This window comes from Chiroxiphia lanceolata, chromosome Z (assembly GCF_009829145.1).
Source record: "Chiroxiphia lanceolata isolate bChiLan1 chromosome Z, bChiLan1.pri, whole genome shotgun sequence".
In the NCBI taxonomy this organism is placed as follows: Eukaryota; Metazoa; Chordata; class Aves; order Passeriformes; family Pipridae; genus Chiroxiphia; species Chiroxiphia lanceolata.
In genome coordinates this window covers 8,284,437-8,304,643 of record NC_045671.1, presented here as the reverse complement: position 1 = coordinate 8,304,643, position 20,207 = coordinate 8,284,437, and the positions used below count along the sequence as shown (strand labels likewise).

Genomic DNA, 20,207 nt, shown 5'->3' with positions numbered 1-20,207 from the left:
CAACAGAAAGAGAGCATTGCCCAGCACTAGCACCCCCCAGGCAGCTCAGGACATCAGGTGCTCTTCAGAAACCACTGACACAAAAGCGTTCCCTGTTGTTGTGGACAGGCTGTTACCAGAGGCTCTTCTTAGTTTTAGCTCAGTGCTACTAGTGAGGATCTGTAACAGAAATGCTAAGATTTGCAGAAGAGCTTACAAACAGAAATTGGGGCATGTGAACACACAGAGAGAAACAACAGGAAATGGTAAAAAGAAAGAATCTGTGGCAATTGATGGCAAATGCAGTCAGTCCAGAAACAACGGGACAGAACACATAGAAGCCCCAAAGATAAGGTGGTAAGAAGATGAGGAATAGAACTCAAGTCATAAAATATCCAGACAAGGAAAACAACTTTGCATAAGACAAAGCAAGACTAGACACTGAGGCAAATGATCTCTATTAATAAGGAGACACTGGAAGTCAGAGCCTGTCCAGAAACTAGTTTGTTACTGTCATTTAAGGAAATCTCAAGAGATGTGATAAGGATTCAATAGCCAGCATCCTTTGTCACCTGTACAACCACATAATCCTGTCCTGAACACAAAATATACAAATGTTCTGGTGCTTAGTATGAGAGAAGGAGTACGAGTGAAATTAGTTTTGTTTAAAATTAGAATAACCTTTTCCTTCTATTCAGTCTTGCACTGAGTTTTATTATATTCATTTGTTACACTCTCAAACTGCCTGAGATTGAACAAAACTAAAACCTTTATTACATGAAAAGATTCAAATCTCATCACAATTTTTCTGCTGAAGGTCTGTTTATTGGGAAGTAATTCTTAAGACTTAAAGTCACAGTAATGTTTCAATATGAATCTCAGAGACATACCTTTTGATATCAAAGCTGAACAATTCCTAAACAGCAAATAAGATATGCAAAGAAGCATAGAGAATTGCATTACAGAACCATATTAATGCAGAAACAGTTTCTCCTCTACATAAAAGGGCGATAGATAGGTCTGTGTGTAATTAAGATAATGATTTCTTGGCTTCAGAAACACTATTAACTAAGCCATTTTCAAAATTTCCCCATAATTGTTCTGCAGCTAAAGAATTAACATATCATCATTTTATTTGTGGGCATGCCTGGTCTCTGGGGGGAAAAAAAAAAAACAAACCCCGCAACCCACCAAATCCCAAACAACAAAAAAACCCCTGTTTCTCTGAAATTCACTTTCCAGTTTTTTAAAATAAATAATCTAAAATTTGGCCCATTGGAGAGCAGCCTGTGTTTGATCCCCGACTCAGACAACGTGTAAAGAGTCTGTTCCTCTCACTCAACATGCAGTGGCGAGGGCAAGTGCAGCAGAGACCTGAGCATCTCACCCAGTGCAGCTTCAGGAACTGAGAGCTGCTCAGGCTGCTGTGGCACTGTCCCTGCCCCCAGCACCCAAGCAGAGCAAGGCTCCAGGAGGCAGTCCACAGGTAGCTCCAACAATGGGTTCCCATGTGCAGTATTTCAATAAAGCCCATGATGGTAGTCCTTGAGAAATGTCTGGAGCAGCAGCTGATGCCAAAAGTTTTGAAACTGTAGCGAACTCTTGGGGGATGCTAAGAGTGCAACCAATCTTCAGCTTGTTTTTGTAGATACTATGGAGATATAGATAGCTACTTGTGCTAGACACAAGATTTCTCTTCCCAGTGTTAACTCCTACAATCTGATGGAAGATTGGCTTTTCCTGCCCACAGGAAGACCAGAGTTTTATAGGGCAGAGTTGCACAATGTGAGAGTGGTCCCACTTTTCACTAAGGCTCACCAGTGCAAGAACATTGTGAAAGGGAGGATCCTTTGTAACAGTACCTCTCTGCATTTGTCCATCCAAGTGGTTAAGATATCTGCAGGGCTTCATGGCCAAGATCACTTATTTTAAAACATCACCCTAGCTCTTGTTTTACTGAAGATCATTCAAGGCAGAAATACCTTCAACTTTTTCAAGGTAAATGCTGCCAAATTCTCTTCCTATCCAGCGCTCCTCCATGAGGAATTTCCTTTCTTATGGAACCCAACCAGGATACCAGCCTGAACATTTCTCCTGAAGGGTAACTGGTGACCCTCACCTCACACTGACATCCACTGTCAAACTCACCAACACCCATCCCTTACAACACAGTGGAACTTAAAACATGGTTTCCTACTGCCTTTTGATCAGGACTAGACCATAGTCTAGTACAGCAGTACTAGGACAGCAGTACCCATCAATTTAGAGTACAATACCCAGGGTACCAAGTCCCATGGGTGACCAGTCAACTCGGAACATCTGCCCATGACTGTACAGATGCTTTGTATCCTGAAAGCATCAACAAAAAGCCATTGCACCTACCTCAGTGCCCACTGCCCAAGAGCTCAGCACCCCCTCCACTCCTCCCACCTCTTTTCTGCACCCATCTTGTCCAAAGCAAGTGATCGCTACTCAGAAATCCTCCCTAGATACTATCTGGCAAAGGGAGAGATTTCAACCAGCATCATCCCTCTGGAAGGGACACATATTTGTTAAGTACAACTTGCCTAAATACTGATTTCAGAATATTATTTCCTTTAGGTTCTTATTCTGTTTCCTGTTCCTTTTGCAGGTGAGATACAAAGAAGGAGTTTACATCATCCTCTAGGGATGGCTGGACGCGTCTGCTCTGCATGTCAGCCTCCTGCTGATGGTCCACCACCTACACTTGAAGGGCTATGGCTACAGATTTAATAGCCAGCTCAGAGGAATGCTGTGCAAAAAACAGTTGTATGAGTAAGAGGCTATTGGCTTTATTTCAAAGGCTAAATACAGCAGAACTCAAAACTTCCTATATTTAACTTGATTTCTCAAGAAAACATGACATCTGTGTCTTGTCTGCTCACCTCTCCTCACAAACAACCTTTGACCTTGCTGGCAATTTAAGCCAAAACTGGCTGCATGTGGGACTTGGCAATATTAAGGTCCTACACATTCTATGAAAAGGGATGGTCACAGAGTACAAACATCTGGGCAGTGGCCCCAGTGTGGGAAAGGCAAGCACAGCTTGGCTGCTGCCCTCACCACATGGTTGGAGCTGGCTAGCCGACAGCTCCCAGCTGGAGCTGGGCACCAAGGCATCACGCTGCAGGAGGGCACTGGAGGGGAGATAGCCAGCAGTGTTTGCAGGAACCAAGGATTATAGTGTGGAGGTGGAATCACTGGGCTGAGGACAGCATGGGGTGATCAGGAAGAGAAAGGTTTGTGTGGGTGGCGACGAACTGGAGATAGGAGAGCAAGGAGAAAGTGGGACTGGATGTCTTTTCCAACCTAAACGATTCTATGATTCTGTGTAATTGTGGAAGGGAAAGGCTGCAGGACATTAATCCATAGGAAATATGGCTTCATTAGCCTCAGTGCTCATGGGATAACAGGACTACAAAGGAAATGCTCTGATATTTTTCCTGCCATTTCCCTGTAACCATGAGGACAGAGGATCAATGCCTTTTAACTTCTGCTCTGATCATGCTTAGCATTTCCCTTGCACAGCTGCAATCCACAAAGCATTTTCTGGGATGTAGTTTGCATGAAAAATGTTTCCGCAAAATAGGGTCTTAATTGGGCCTTTGCAGAGAGCTCCCTGTGACCCTCTATGGCGCTGTGCTGGTCTCAGGCTCACCACAGGCGTCTCAGGGCAGGACCAGGCTCTAAAGTTGTGCTTTGTTACCACCTGAGCAAACAGTTCAGATTATGAACCTGAAAGACACATATGGGTCAGAGGGTGTAAAACAAAGAATAAAGAATCATTCCTACCTTATAGATCTTTCCCTCTTCAGTACCAACGAGAAACAAATAGTCTATCTTTTTGTGAAAATCAAACGATGTCCCGCAGCCTGTTAACAGCAAAAAGGTCTGTCAGACAGAGAAGCGGTTCAGCTGGCCAGCACATGCTCCCTGCCTATGGTAAACACACACTGCCTGTGTTTTCAGAAGTGATTTATTAGCCAGAAGCTCCCAGAAGAAATTAAAGTCACCCGTTCTGCTAGCACTTTCCAAGCTGTGCCTGTCCCCAAGACCTGAAATTTGAAAAGCCAAGATGGAGACAGGGAAAAGGGAACTGAAAGAACTGGAAGGGAACTGGAAGAACAGTTTAGACTGAGATTCATTTTGGTAAGCATTAAAAATGCCTGGTACAAATGCAAGCATTTGTGGATCAGGCCTCCCTCCTATCAGGAAAGAAGAGATATTTTCTGTTCCTTTAGTATCCACAAAAATATAAATGGTTTCCCATGCATAAAAGAGCCCAGAGGGGAATCACCACATCATACCTCCCTGTGCTCTTTTTGTCCTTAACTCTGAATCCATTTAGCCTGCACACTTCAGTAAAGCCAATAGCAAAGGATGTGATTTGGGAAGAAAGCCTCTGCTAGGCACAGAGGATCTTGTTAATGTCGGAAGCCCTCAATTGGGCAACACTGTGAACTGTGTTAAAACAGGTGTCAACCACAACAGGATGTGACTCATTGAAACTTTGAGGCTTCTGCTCCAGAGGCAGATGCGTCATCATCCAAGAAAGCCAATTCACATGTTGGTGAAAGAAAACTTCAGCGGGATTCTTGAGCAGGAGATGAGATGTTTGCTGAATGCCAGAGCAACTTGAGGCTGTCGACCATCAGGGACACAGGGACACCCACAGCAACCACCAGATGAGAAACAGGGACAAGCAGACAAGGCTCAGAAGCACATAGTTACAGAGAACTTTCTGCAGCTGTCTTAAACATCATGTCTTTAACATTAACAAAATGTAGTTATCAAAGGAATTGTTAAGATAATTTCAATCCTCTGATCCCCTCTGAACTTTTAACATTTAAATAGATTGTTAAATATTCAAGACAAGTGTTTGAAAATCCATTTCCCAGTAACACTAACAAATAATCCCAAAGCCCCTGAGAGTTCTGCAGTGTACTGCTTTAGCTGGTCTTTTGCAACCTGTGTGGTGCTGCAAACCTTCTCACTAACAAACTGTTCAGCAGTTACTACCCTAGAAACATAGCAATTTTTAAATGCAGAGTAAGGGCAGCCTCCAAACACAGGTCCATCTTCTCAGCCAAAAGCAGGTGCAGAAGGATGATAAAATTCCCCCCTTTAAGGATTCCCTTGTGTAATCCAGGACCTCCAGAGCTGACTCATCCCATCCTGTCTGTAAAACAGGATGGTCAGGATGAGAGGATTCAGCCTAGAAGGACTGCACTGACTCCACTGTCTCTGGAGGGAGCCTAACATAGTAGATCAGAACAGATGCTGTGCTTTTAAAGAGCTAAAATCTGATGAGGCACATCCCAACACTGGCTGGGTAAGCTGTGCACTCAGAAAAGGGCAAAGGTTGTTTTTCATCTTGATTTTGCCAGTCCAGATTAATGTCTGGCAGGAACAAACTGACTTTAATTTTGACATATACAGGTAATGCCTGTGCCTTACTCACACAGAGATATTCCAGTGAAATGGACATTTTTTGAATTAATGTCCAAGTCTTCATTTTATGCAAGTAGAGACAATATGTAACCAGCAAAATGTGACTCAATTAGTGGCCATTGCTCCAGCCAGACTTTGCCCTACGACATGATGAAAGCAAGGAGGCGTAACCCTCCTTCAGCTCCTTTCCATCTCAACACTCTGCTCCCAAATTTAATTTCACAGAATGACTGATTAGAGGTTTTGTGTCAGTAATTAATCAGCATGGCAAGGACTTGGGCTCTTACCAAGTGTTTGCAGCTGCAGCCCCTCTGGCCCCTGCATCGTTCCCTCTCCTGACAGCTTGATGACATCCATATGAACCAGCTCATTCTGCAGGCAGAGGAGATTCCACATGAATAACACGCTTTGCAGCAACAATACGGAGACATTCAGTACTTTGGAATGGCAAATTTTATGGAGGAATTTTAAAAAGCTGTCCAGAAGTTGCTTAATGTTTCACATTTGGCAACTCGCTAACATTCTGCTTTACACAACACCTTCAGGAAACTGATGCTTTGGTGCAGTAGAACTGAGAGACACTGGTAAATTACCTCAACACATGCTGCTGACCTGGAAAACTTTGGGTTTCAGGGTCAATGTTCTTTAGCTGAGGTTGACATAGTCAGAAAATCACTGTGTTTACTTCAGATTGGTATTTCATATTCTCGTGGAGCTAACTAAACCCCACACTAAACCCCCCACACTGATGGGTAGTAACAAAACACCTTGCCAGTCTTTGCTTCTTAACATCTTCCTCTTATCCCCAGAGAAGCCTCAGCTCCCAGTACTCACAACTTCATGGGCTCTGAGATTCAAATAACAACACACAAGCAGCTTCCCCAAGGGAAAAGTGCCCCATGTTGCTGTTCTCAACAGAGCTCTAAAGAGCTCTCATCACCAGCCACTGCACTGCTGTGCAAGGTGGTGTATGAAGAGAGACAAAAGGCTGTGTCCTGAAGAGTTTATAGTCAAGGTGGGAGACAGAAGACAGATGAAAATAGACACAATATGGGTGAATATGAGGAAACTACCAGAGGGCAGATACACTCTTATACTAGTTTTGGGAGTTAAAATACCACTGCAGAATGGAGTTGGTTGTGAATATGGGAATACCCTAGGGCTCCAGAGGTCTCTTCCAACCCCAACCATCCTGTGATTCTCTGATTCTGTGATAAAAAGAACAAAGAACTAAAGATTAGTGAGCAGTGTGGGCTGTGGAGACTGGATGTTATAATGAATCTGCAGATTTCCCACTGGAGCACTGTGAGAACAAAACATAACTTCTTAGCTCAGTGAATTAAGCTGTAGTTGAAGCTTTTCTAAGCCCAGAGCAGGACTCGGGTAGAAAACGAGATTCTGCCTGGCAAAGTCAATCCCAGGGAATTCCATGTTGAGGAACATGGGAGAAGACCTTGTGAGCGTCTGCATTCAGTACTGCAGTTCAGAGAGGACAATGTTCTATAAGGCATTTTCATTGTATTCTGGGGGTACAAATTTACAGAAGGTTCAAGAAAGGTCAAAACCCATAAAGTAATGTACTTCCTTCTCACTAATTCTCACTGCTGCACACCCACGTGCCCTGGCCTAATGATGGCAGTAAATTGTTCTCTCTGCTGAGAGAGCAGCAAGAAGTATGACAGACTCCTGCAGAGTTCTACCTTAGTGGCTCTTCTTGTAGCAGGTGGGTTACAACAAGTAAAATTCAGTCAGTAAAGGCAGGAGAGATGCTAAGAAAGAGGCCATATAAGCTGGTGTATTTGAGCTAGAACTGGAAAGTGCAGTACCCAGAGCAACCAGGAGCAGAACATATTCCCCTGCACATCCAAATAGTGCTGGTTGGCTGTTGGGAGTGCAGTCAGGACATGTTGAGCACGCACTTGCCTCTGCTGTGCCTGCTCTCCAGAAAGCACGTGGTCTGTCTGAACCATAGCTGATGGCTGCGAGTCTGTTCTGAAGAGCAGCTCTGGAGCTGCCTACAGCTGATCATGTTGATATACCCAGTATGGTAGGCCCAGAGATGTGCTAACACACTATCTCTGTTCTGGTAGAAAGACAAACAACAGGAGATCTTCTTTCTAGCACACACTTTTCTGCAGCCTTCCTCTGAAGCTGACTTCCAGCACCTCCACCTGGCCAAAGCCCCCATGGACGGCTTCTGTAGCCCCTCTCCTCCACAAAGGATCTTACTTGTGCAGATTTCCCAGCCGTGCTGCTTTTATCTTTTAAACAGTTTCACAGCTTGAAAAATGCATCTGCTCCCGGGGCTATTTGTCACTAGAGCTATTCGCAGATTCCTCTGGGTAAACAAACTGCTGACAGTTTGGCCTTCCAGGAATACTGAGCAATAATATGTTGCTTCTGCCTAATAATTGTAGAACACTTTGTAAGCATTAGTGAATCAGGCCTTGCAGCTGCTTTTTTTCCTTTAGTTGTTATTAGCCTCAAGTAATTAAGGAGGCCCAGAGCTGTTCAGTAATTTAGCTCCAGGTCACGTAGGGAGGATGAACTATGACTACTAATCAAACCTGGGATTGCTGAGCATCAGCCTGAGAAGTGATGCCATGCTGAATCCCAAACAATTCCTTGAAGTGGCTCTGATATCTCTCCTTTTTGATAGGGAACATGTGCACCCAAAAGTCATCCAGCTGCAGAAGTCCTTCATCCTTCCTTGATGTTTTACACCTTTATGATGACCCAAAGACAAGTCAAAACAGTTCATGTGCTGTTCCACGAAGTTTGTCCACAGTGCTTGTGATCATTTTTAACAGACACAACCACTACAGTCAAGATAGATCAACTGTTCCTGGCTAGTATTTGACAACTCTTCTACCCAAATCTTGACTGTGGCTTGCCAAATATTCAGCTGGAAGTAAGAGTGAATTCATTCACTTTGTACTCTCAGCTTTGGAAGTGTCAAACAGCTATCAGTGTTTGAAGAAGCTTTATTTCTGGATAGTCCTGTCAAAAAGATTAATGAAGCACTCTTTCGTTTATTGTCTATTTGCACTATGGATTTGCAGAATAGAAGACCTCTGGAGTATCTTCAATTTTATTCTAAATAAAACCCAGGGATAGCTCTTTTGTAAAACTGGAATTCAAGCAGATTGTCCATTTCCCCTTGCCGGATGCAAAACCACAGACTGTATCAAAACACCCTTTTCATTCTGTTTTTTGCTTTCCCTGTTGAATCTCTGTCCAAAAAAAAAAATCCAGACAGCACCTAAAATTTTGCTCTTTTTCACCCCTGCCTACTAGGTACATACCAGCTCTGGCAATTTCAGAGGTAACTTCACTTAAAAAAAAAAATCTTAAAATGGTGCTTTTCACACGTGTATGGCCAAGTTTATTACAGTAATGAAAGGAATAAGCAGAATGACATCATGCTAAGTGGATACAGATCTTAGAAGTCACGCCAAGGATATTTAGGAAGGAATATCTAGATGCTCAAGGGACAGAAAAAACATAGTTTATGATGTGGGAACGTGGTTAAGCACCGGTGAATCACAGAAATATTTCCTCTAGCAGGTGAGTTGCTACTAGAGTCCATCTGTAGACTCTTAGGGTGCCCTAGTTGCAGCATTTCTCTGAAGAGGCTTCACTCGGTGTTTCCCGCCTCCTAAGGTGACTCCATGCTGAGCACATTCAGTTACTGGGGCTCAGCTGATAAGTGTAACCTGCCAAGTAGCCTCAACTGGATGTGTTTGGCTGTAGGCATGTACTGCCCACCTCAAAACAAATCTTTTGGGCATACATATTCAAGGGACAAAGTGCTGGGAGCTGAGTGCTGGGATACTGTCAGCCTGTCCTTTTCTAGAGACCTCTGATAGCTCTCTTGGGAGAAGGACTTGGGATGCACCTGAAGAAGGGATTTTTAATTCTGAAGCTGCATGTCTGAACCTGCAGGAGTCTGTGAAAAATAACTTCAAAATCTGTGCCCTCTGCATGTGCCTACCCTGTTCATTAGAAGAAGTTCCTGCTCCTGAAGTGAACGTGACAGTAAGATTAACATGTAATGCTAGACATGAATCCTGCCATGGCAGCAAGGCCTAAAAATTTCAGAACACGCAAGCCTTGATAGCTTGGTGTAACATTGAAAAATGAGCATCCAAGGATGTAAAGAAATTTCTTTTCCTCCTAGCGAATAATGGGGCAGCTGCTTCAGACTGATGCAATTCAATTATTTTTTAGTAAAATATTTGAAATCTTCAAATGTAAAATGAAATAGCTAACAGAAAAAACCCCACGTGTTGAGATTCAGAGACCCAAATCTGAGAGTCATTTTGGGACATTAATGGTAGCTTTCTATCAACACATGTACTCCAAAAGAAGAAAGCGATCAAAGGCAGGGCATGCAAACTAGTTAACAGAAGTTGTATTGGGTGTGAGTTGGCAATGACATGGCAGGGGGAAAGCCTGTGTGGCATGCTGCCATCCCACTGCAAATGTGAGATTCCTTTGGCCTTGGTGCTCCTTTGGCCCCATAGGGAGAAACTGGCATTGACCCTCTCCCATTTCAAACCAGAATCTGTAGGGGAGCATACTGGAGGAGAGACTTTTGAAGCTATGGAAGAAAGCAGATCATTCTGTTCCGTCTCTGAGTGACCCTTCTGGGACAAGGAAAGTTTCAGAGCAAGGACCAGTATTGAATTCCTGCTGCTGCCAAGGAGGAAAATAATCTGTCATTTTCAGGTCCATGGAGTGCTATAGGTGCAGGCAGGATGAAGGTCAGATCCTGACAAGGAGTGGGCTGGCCCTGCTCATTTCAGAATTTCACATAGAGCCCCAGACCCAGCTGTGACTGCACCTGCAATCTTTTGCTGGCACTTCTTTTCAAACCTGGCTCATTGGAAATAAAAATAAAACTAATAAATCATTGACATTTTGAGGCAATTGATTATAACTTGACTGACTAGAAAAAGGAATTGCCACCCACTGTTTACCTTAACTAAAGTCCAAGAAACAATCCTTCCATCTGAGGAGACAGAGAAGAAGTTTGAATTGTTGTCCATGTCATCCTTCTGCCACTTGACCTTAAAAGAAGAAGAAACAATAAGACAGTTCCAGTCAGCACCAGGCACTCAGCAGGATAGAGTCCCATGCCCTCAGCAGGGTCTTCTGAAATCCTTCCTAAAGAACAGCTGGTTTCCAACCCAGAGTGCATGGCAGGTATGAATACTTACCTCCACAGGCAGTTTCAGCTTAGTGTTGTCACTCACTTTCCTTTAGGATGCTCCAGCAAGGGGATAAAGCCCCTCACTTAGAGACTCTGCATCTATTCACGGCCATCTCCCCCAGCAGTGACTGGATCAATGCCGTCAAGGATGGGCTTTGTGAAATGTCTGAGCTGCTCACTAGCACCCTGCACTACGGCACAACACCATCCCAGAGACCCCCAAGACACCTCCAAACACTCTGACCACCGCCACAGAAAGGTCTCCAAGCACTGCAAAAACGAACTCCTTCACATTTGACTAATTACTCCAAGTGCAGTGCCATATGGTTACCCTTCAGCCAGACAACCTCAAATTAGCTTTCTGTCCCTATGTGGGGCACAGACGAGCCCTTGCAAGCAATGTGTGACACGGGTTCTTGGGGAACTTCTGCTTCAGGGAGATGAAAACATCTCCATTAACATTGAAATCCTCCCTACACCTTCTGTCTGCCTGGTAAAGAAATTTGCCTTTTGACTGTGACAGTTCAGCAGGAGACATTAGAACTCAGATAAATGGCTTACAGTTTAGAAGAGATATTTCAGTTAGACCAAAAGCATTAAGAATGCTCGATTTTCAGATCTGGGAATTCAATCAGAATGAGGGGAAAAGGATGACTTGTCACTGGGTCTGTCAGCATACACTCCTGTGGGCATCTGTCAGTTCAGGATGGGGACAAGCACTTCAGAAGGTTCTGCTGAGCTTTTCAAAGGTATATCTGTTCCTGTCCAAACAATCCAGCAGATAAAGTTCCCTAAACATCATCCCATAAACATGATAAATGGGCATGATTATCCTAGAGCTTACCAAATACTCTATCCATGACCACCTATTTATCTGGTACCTATTCCAGAAAACAAGTAGTATTCTCAATACTTTAATTACACAGATTGGGCATTCCTATGACAGTTCCTTGGGAAAACCTGTTAATTCTCTTTTGTAAAATTGTTTATACTGTTAAGTTCTGTAGAGCATGAAAATTCAGCAAGAGACTCAGCAACGAGTAGTTAACCCTCTAGAGAACAGGTTTCCTAGCTATTACACACTACTCTGAGGAAGGAAAAATAAAACTTAAAAGGAATCCATTTGAGAATATATCAAAATGCAGTTTCATGCCTGCAAGATACAACTGAAGAGCCTTGAGTGGCCTATACCTTTGAACATCCTTGCACAGGTGAAATTGTAAATCTCCATGTGGAACCACTTCTGCTATCTGGCATTAAAGGAAAGGCATAATTCAATATGGCCCAGAATACAATGGTTAATTATAAAAAGACAGGTTCAACAGCACAGTGATTGCCAAGGCTGGCCATTGTGCACAAAATATGCTGGCTATATCTATTCCAGGAATATCTCCCTTGGATCATGAGCTACTGCTGACAGTGACAGTCACCAGCGGCTGCCTCAGATGAAGGGGTTGGTGTAGTGAGGAGTTTTAATTCAAAGTGAGAAATGCAGAGCTCAGGGGGACTGGTTACAAAAACATGCCCAACATGCCTCATACTGGGCACAGAAAAAGGGTAATTTTTTCAGTCAGAGATTTTAAAAATGTCACTTTAAAACTGTGTGGCAATAAGATGTTTTTGTATGTCCAACATAGCTCTACTCGAACTCATATTCTTTCTCGCCAGCTAACTTACCCAAATATTTGAGAAAAAGAGTCACGCTTCCCACCCCATCACACCAGTGAAAAATACATGGATGAAGGTTCAGCAGCTGTAGTCCATCCCCATCACCCTGTTCAGACACAACTGAGTCCTCATGTCTACACGAACACAGTGTGTTGCAGGAACCTCATCTGGAGGTGACCAACAACACAAGTGCTATCATGAGCTCATGGGGAGTTTTCCCAATCCAACTCTTTTCAGCATTCCCCAAGCAAAGAGGTTTTCCCCTGGGTTTGCCCACTCCAAATACCCTCTCTCTGATGGAGACCTATTCAACTTGTCTACTGTTGGTACTCAGTTAGGTGTCTCATCTACTTCTCTTGACCCACAGCTGACTGGATTCACCAGCCCCAGAGCATAAGTAAGTTGACTTGCTCAGGGTACTTTTGCTAGTACATTCAGAGCAGTCAACAGTAGCTGAGTCAGGTACATATTGTGGACAGCTTGAAAACAGTCCCTCAGGGGAATCAGGCTCTGCCCTCAGACGACTATCAGCAGCTCTCAGTGATGTTAGCTTGAATTTCAGAAAAGAGAAATTCGCACCTTAATACTTTCAATTTTCCTTCAACACCTCTGACATCTTAATAGTGTTTGTGATCTTTTTCCTCCTGATCTCTGAATCCCATAAATGCTTATTAGAGTAATTAGTCCTCATGATACTGCAATCAAATCGGGCATCTGCTCAAAACTGGCCTTTTCTCTGCTCCCAGAGGCCTGTCAACATGGCACAACCTCCTGTCATGAGCAGCATCCATGCTGTGAGGGGTGGAGCACTTGAGGAGAGAACTAGGAAACTGTGTAGTGGCAAGAAGTTAATTCTTCCCTGAAGCATGTGATAATCAAACCAGGATTTGGGCTGTGTGAAATGATACAGTAAGAGTAAAGAAGTAAAGAGTAATGGAAAAGGAAAGTGTGTGCAAACAGCAATGAAGAGACAAGCAAACACAAAGCAGCAAGCATTTTCTGTCCCTGATCATGATGACATCTGTAACAAAAGCAAGTATCTGGCTGCCATTTTTACAGTGTAATCTTTAACCTGACTATTTTTGTAGCACAAAATTTGTGTGTGAAACTTATTGCTGTTAGAAGAACCTACCACTTTTCATTTCTTAAAGCCTGTTTATTTCTAAAGAAGTTGAGACTATTCAAAACCTGATTTATTTACAGAAAAATAGATATTAAGACCGGCATGTTCGTTACTATGTACAGTAGGTTATCAGGGCCATAATCCATTCATTTCTAGCAAGAAAATACTATCATTTTTATCTATGGCAGGTGGTAATGACTCCTGTGCAGCAGGAGATTAGACCATTTATCCAATCTGATTTGAATGTTCCTATGTTTCTGATGTCATTCCTATGAAAGAAGTAATGCTTGATCAGTTTTCACAGCACACAGGCTGTTAGTTTCTTGCACTGACACAATGCAATTGGTCAAAACCACAGGGGCCAGGAGGCTGATTTGAGCATGGTGCAGGCTCTGCCTGCAGTTCTGTGGGTGACATCAGCTACTGCAAACACATATCCCCCTGGCTCACCCTTGGCTTGCCAAAACTCAAGTGTGAGGTGCCACATGCAACACGTGCACGTTGACTGATGAGCAATTCCTTCCCTTTCTATTAATTATCATTCAAGGAGCCCTTTGTTAGCATTGCAGTACCACGGCCCTGCTGACACCTGCCCTACGCAAAATAAGAGCATTTTACTTATCCCATGCCTGAAAAAGAAAATAATAAAATCTGCTATAGGTAGAGAAGAGGAAAGACAAAAGCATTATCAAATCCCCAGGTCACACTTACACGAACTGGCCAAGTAACATGCTCAGATGACTTTGCCAGGCAAACAACTCCTTGGGCTGCTGAGGAAACTCCCTGCCAATATGACCTGGGGACAAACTCCTTCCAGTGCCAATCTGGCAATCAGTACAGTCCTAGGCAAAGCCACCATGGCAATGCAGGGTTTGGAGGGACCCCAAAAGCATTTCTATTCTGCTCTGAGGCAAGATCAGACACTCTCCTGCCATTGGTGACAATTCACACAGGCTGCTCTCACGAGCCTCCAACAACAGGCACTCAACAACCTCCCTGTAGATACATCAGTGCTTAACTGCCCTGATACAGGAGATTTCCTTTACCAAGAGTCAAGCCAACTACTCCTTACCATCTCCCCAGTGGACACAAAGAACAACAGCTTTATAACAGCCTTCAAATGGGCAAGAAAAGGCTGTTGTGTCACTGTTCCTTTCTCCTTTTTTTTCCACTCCAACTCAAACCAATTACTCCTGGGTCCTGCCTTCAGGACCCAAGCCTTCCCCATTCCTGTTCTTTCCCTTCAGTCCTTCTCTCTGCAGCTGCAAACACACAGTACAGGGCCAGCTGAGGCAGGAGTTACAACCTCCTCTATCTTATATTCTTGCTAATTAATCAAAGTGATACATATCTTTGTGTAACAGCATTGCATTGCTGGCCCCTGGCAGTGATCTGCTATACTCTTCCCTTTAGGCACCCTGCCTAAGCTGCCATCTCTTCTTTCATATCTGTTCATTTAATTTCCCCTTTCTAAATATAGTATTTGTTCCTGTCTTTATTGAATTTCATCACATTGATTTTGGGAATCTCTTCCAATTTATAAAGATCATTTTGAACATAATCATGTCCTGAAAAGTGCCTTGTCCTTCCAAAGGGATTTCCCTATTCTGTAATTGGAGTGGTTTATGAAAGTACTTATCAAAAAAAAGACCAGAACTGACAGCTGGAGGGTCTCACTTGAAGCACCTTCAGAGTCTGACAGCGAGCTCTGTATAACTGCTCTTTGAGCACACTGCCTGAGCCACCAGAGCTGCCTCTTTATGGTGATTTTACCTAATTTAGATTTCTCTATTTTGGTTACAAGTATGTCACTGTGTGAACCTGGATCAAAAGCTTTAGTCAAGTCAAGATGGATAGAGGTGATAATCTTGACTGCCTCTCTCTCTTCTTCATGAGGCCCATTTCTCTGAAACAAAGGAAAGAAAAGAAATTATACTGGCTTGACAATTCATTCTGGACAAATGCATGTTGGTTTCTCTGAATCACCTTATTATCTAGACATTTACAAACAGCATTGCCATTTATTCAAACGCTTTTCCAGTCTTCAAAATTGGTCTCCCTGGTCAGTAATTCTCTGGGTCCAACCCAATCATTTTCCTCCAGATATTTTTTCACTCCTTCCAGCCCTTTGAGATCTTTCCTCCTTTCCCTGGCCATGCTTGTCCTACAAGCCAGAGTGCAGCCCAATGCACTGCTGTGCTATCATCCACACTTTGGCTGTCCCTGTGGCTGGCTTTGGATCCCTCTAGCCTGGGTGAAATTCAGACACTGGTTTCTGAGCTCTGGTACCCTGCCCATGCCACTGACCCTCCTGCATGCAAGGACAGTAACTTTGAGGAAAGCACCTACAGAAAACTTTTTGCCAGACATTGGCTCTACAGCATCACTGAAAAGTGCTTTGAGATTGAGGACAGCAGACTGTTCTATTTCAGTCTGCCCATGTCACAGACATATGAATGTGTGGGGGCCCTTATGGGACAGCGGAGTGATGCTGTCCCTCATCCACGCCCCAGAGCACACCCCAACCCTGCCTCTGACTCGAGGTACTCACTCAGTTCAGATCTGTAAATGGACTTGCACATAAACACCAGCCTCTGTTTAAAATGCAGGATGGATGTAGACCAAAACCATTCTGAAATACATGTAATGGTCTGAAATTGCTCTGGCTACTTCTTTAAGTACTCCAGGGTATGTTTAAGCTGATCTTGCTGATGAGCAAGAACATGTCTCATCTAAATATTTTTTAACATGCTCTTTCCCTACTCTGACCTGTGCTTTTATCCTTTTGTTACATTAATCACACTAGGCAGCCAGTCTCAGACACTTAGTGTAAGATTAAACAGTACAACATCAAATATTTCATCCTTATTCATAACACTCAATACTGGCTGAAAGCTTGCTTTAGGAATGAGCTTATATTCTTCGCTCCTTTAACTTCTAATATACTTCCCAAATATTTTCTTCTTCCCTTTCATGACCCAGGATAATCACAGCTCATTTGCAACATCCACTTACTTGTCATTAACTTAGCTTTGTCCTTTTCCCTAGTACTCAGCCCTAGATATACGTCTTTGTTCTGTGCCTGAAGCATTACTTTGTAAGTCAGCACTGAGCTGATGTGGCTGCACAGGCCCTCTTAGAGACCTTGCCATTCTGCCCAGCCCAGCAACTCAGAGAATTCACCCATCTGCTTCCTTAGCTGAACAGAGCCATGTAGGTCTCTTGTAGAAGTCCAGCTGTGTATCATAGGAGCACAAGTGCTTTCCAGTCCTCCAGCCTCTCCCAGCCACCTTGTTTTCCCCCTACCTTGGGCACACACAGTAAACAGTGCGATTTGGACAATTCTCCTTACATTCATACTGGCTGAAGACTTTTACTCAAGGCTTCCCACTGGCAAACATCTGCTCCTGGATCAAGGAAGCAAACATAGCAAGGGAATTGGCCCTCAGCTCGCTCTAGATGTGCCTGCCCTGGCAGCAAAGCACTGACACAAACCCACTGTCCAAACCACATTTCTCACGTCTGTGTGCACAAGCCTGGGCCAAAGCAAAGTGCCAGTAGAGCTCTGGGGCTCTCTCAAGGTAGAAGAGCTGAACATGTGCTGTGATTTAGCAAGGGCATAGGCTCTCATGGATGCAGTTTGGCTGCATCCATTGCACAGTAACCCAGGTCACCAGGTGACAGATGAACACTGTGCAGGTTCTTGCAGAGACAGAGATAAACAGACCAAACTCCAACCAGGAATACCCATCCAAACCCAAATACATTATTCCAGCTGTGGGCACCTTTGGTCTGTATATTGGAGACTTTCTCCATTTTGCAGCTATCCTGTCTTTTAGCCTGTCTCAGCATCATACTGAAGGCTCATCCTGAAGTGCTGATCTACAATAAATTGTTCCATAGGTCATATCTACTGGAGCCAGTCTGATTTCCCTGTGCTCTGGTGCAAATATTCTTCTGGACTCCCTTACAGTAGTTTCTGATTTGAGCTAAGACACAGTTCTCGTTTCTTTCCTCTGTCACCTCCAAATGTGTTTCTTGTTGGCTCCTGACAACAACTTTCAGCAAAACAGCATCTAGAAACATCAAGTCATTACCAGCAGAGAAGAAATCTTTCACATTCTCCTCCTGCCAATGACAAATGACCATTTTTTTGTTTATTCTCCTCCCCGTGTAACTTGTCTCTGCTGTTTGCCAAAGGATCTGTTGCTATGAAAGTCTCCTTGGACACTCAGCTTATCCTGAGTCTGCTGACTTTTTGTTTTGCTGGAGCAAATAGTTTATCCCTCCTCATTGGTGAGACAAAGTAGTGCATCTACAACAAAGTCCCCAGATGCCTTCCAGCAAGGACATTGCCAGCTATTCTCCCTTTACTGCTTATCATGTGCCCCAGCCTGGCACCGTAAGTGGGCCTGACACTTCCCAGAGGATCCTGTGCCAACCACCACAAGCAAAGCCAAGCCCAGGCACTTTTAAAAGTATATGCAAGAAGCAAGGCTACTCTCCTGCAGTCAGTCACAAGAGACTCCCCAAAATTATTCACTTGCTCACCTAGAAAGCACAGGGTACTTCACTCACAGGCAAAATAACTCCACCATCAGTTTTTATACTTCAAGAGACAAGCAGATTAAGTTTTAGAGGTGAGGAACAGGGCAGTGTCTGAGTCCCTCCCCAGTGCCAACGTGGACAGCAGGACAAGTTTTCCAGTGTGGAGGTGGGAGAAAGGAAGACAGAAAGCTTCATTCCTCACCATGGTTAGTTGGGATAGAGTGAGCTAAATCCAGATGACTCATTTTGTCTGAAGGCAATAACAAAGATTTTAAAGAGCTGTGATAACTCAGTGAAGCCTGGTCAAAGATCAAAGCAGCCCAGTCAATCTCTTTGGCTAAGTCTATACTCAGTGGAGAAGCAGCTCCTGCGTCCTACATGCACTTTGGGGTAGGAGAAGTTTTGGCTGTGCTCTGGCTATGTGTGGGTCTGGACTTCCTGTCAAAGATAAGCACAGGCAGGCAGGCAGGGATGCCCAGCTGGTCCTTCAGTGAGGGGGACCAGGGCCATGGAGTCACCAGCATGCCCATCTTGGAGCCAGCACAGCAGGGTACAGCACAAAGCGCTCCTGCACTGTGATGCATGCTCAGCAAAAGAGTTTGCTGGTCTGTATCTCTGTTTTTTGCCATTCCTGTCTATTACACTGGGAATCAGGCAGCATTTCTGCTGTGGAAGAGTAAGCAGTAAGAATGAAAAATCTCAAAAGTAATAAAACAAAATATAAAATGTAAAGAGCTTTGGTCAACATCGTCCTAGAAGACATTAGTTCCTAATTTTTTTTCTCAGAAGCCCTGCCGCAAAAGCTTAGTCCCTGTTCACATCCACATCCCCGAGGTCTAAAAACAGCACTGGTAAAAATGCAATCAGTCATGCCACAGCTAAAGAGGAGACCCTACACAAGAAGAAACAGGCCTGCTAAAAGCTCAGTTGCCACTGTCAGACTCACGAGTCTTTGCACATCCAGGAACTTCACGGTGAAAAGCAACCCTCATGAGTTGGGGGACACTATCACCTTTCTGCCACTACCTGAGAAGCCTGCATGGAAAGAAAGTTGGAGGCTCTTTCGACAGAAAAGTGGCTTTTCAGCTCAGGAGGCTAAAGCTTGCATGGAGGCAAAATCAGATATTCCAAAAAGGTTCATCTGAGCCTCTTCCTCTCAGACTCTACTGGATAAAGGAAGTCAGGTCCCATAACAAACCACAAGTAAAACAGCTATTAACACCTTCCTTCTTTCAGTGCCATATAAAAGGATAAATTGTAATGAGACATTTAAAAAAATTAACTTTAAGGAGCTCAGGCAGATATATCTGATTCTGTAAGGTCTGATGAAATTCAGCCTAGGGTGCTTAAGGGAGCAGCTGAAGCAATCTCTGAATTTCACTGCAATTACTTATGAAAACTAAAAGCAAGAAGAGGTCTTGTAGGATATGAACAAGGGAAAAAAAGGCCCTAGGAAATCCCAGAAAACAAAACCTGTCTCAAAGGATAGGTTAAAGGACTGTGGATGAGTCAGCCTAATGCTGAACTTCGAGAGCCGGAACAAAGTATTAAGTCATCCATATATATGTACAGCATAAGAAGATAAGAAACAGTGTACATGGGTTCATCGAAAATGACCTGGTCAAACAGAATGTATTTCCTTCCTTTTCAGGGTAACAGGTCTAAAGGAAGGACTAGATGTGTTTCACCTTTAATTTTGTAAAGATTGTGGCATACTCCCTGTGATGTTTTCAGAAGCAATATAAGGATTTACTATTAAGTGGATGAGTGCTTTAATATGAATTTCCAGAAGTTTAGTCAGTGATTTCTTGACCACTTGGGGGAACACTTCTAGATGGTCCCACAAGGGAATATCCTAGGTTCAGTTCTATACAATATTTTCATTAGTAAGTAGCATAGCGAATTGCAAAATACACGGAATGTTTGCAGATGGCAGAGCTGAGAAACAGAGGATTCTGCTAGGATCAGGTTTCAAAGTTATCTCAACAAACTGGAACAGAATGTGAAAATAATAGGTGAAATGTGATAAAGACAAGGGGAGAGGGACACAGGAAGAAAAAGCATATAAACATGTAGAAATTAGGGAATTTACAGCTAAGTGACAGTAGTGCAGAAAAGGATCAGAGACTGGTGTGGGAATCAGCAAAGTGATACTGTTGGAGGGTGCAGAAATCCTTTTCTCATGCATTAAGAGGTGTGTAC

At 43.6% G+C, this 20,207-nt stretch overlaps 1 protein-coding gene across 4 annotated transcripts in view; it reads right to left on the bottom strand.

Annotated features, from left to right (window-relative positions):
- DNAI1 (dynein axonemal intermediate chain 1) overlaps positions 1 to 20,207 on the bottom strand; it is a 141,399-nt gene that overhangs the window by 45,432 nt on the left and 75,760 nt on the right. For 3 of the 4 annotated variants that reach the window (XM_032674764.1, XM_032674761.1, XM_032674762.1), the window contains exons 14-16: positions 10,434 to 10,523; positions 5,739 to 5,823; positions 3,793 to 3,872 (exon numbers count right to left, since the gene is read on the bottom strand). In XM_032674764.1, the coding sequence (XP_032530655.1) occupies positions 3,793 to 3,872; positions 5,739 to 5,823; positions 10,434 to 10,523 (255 nt within the window). The remainder of the gene's footprint in view (positions 1 to 3,792; positions 3,873 to 5,738; positions 5,824 to 10,433; positions 10,524 to 20,207) is intronic. The other variant, XM_032674763.1, reaches the window with a different exon arrangement.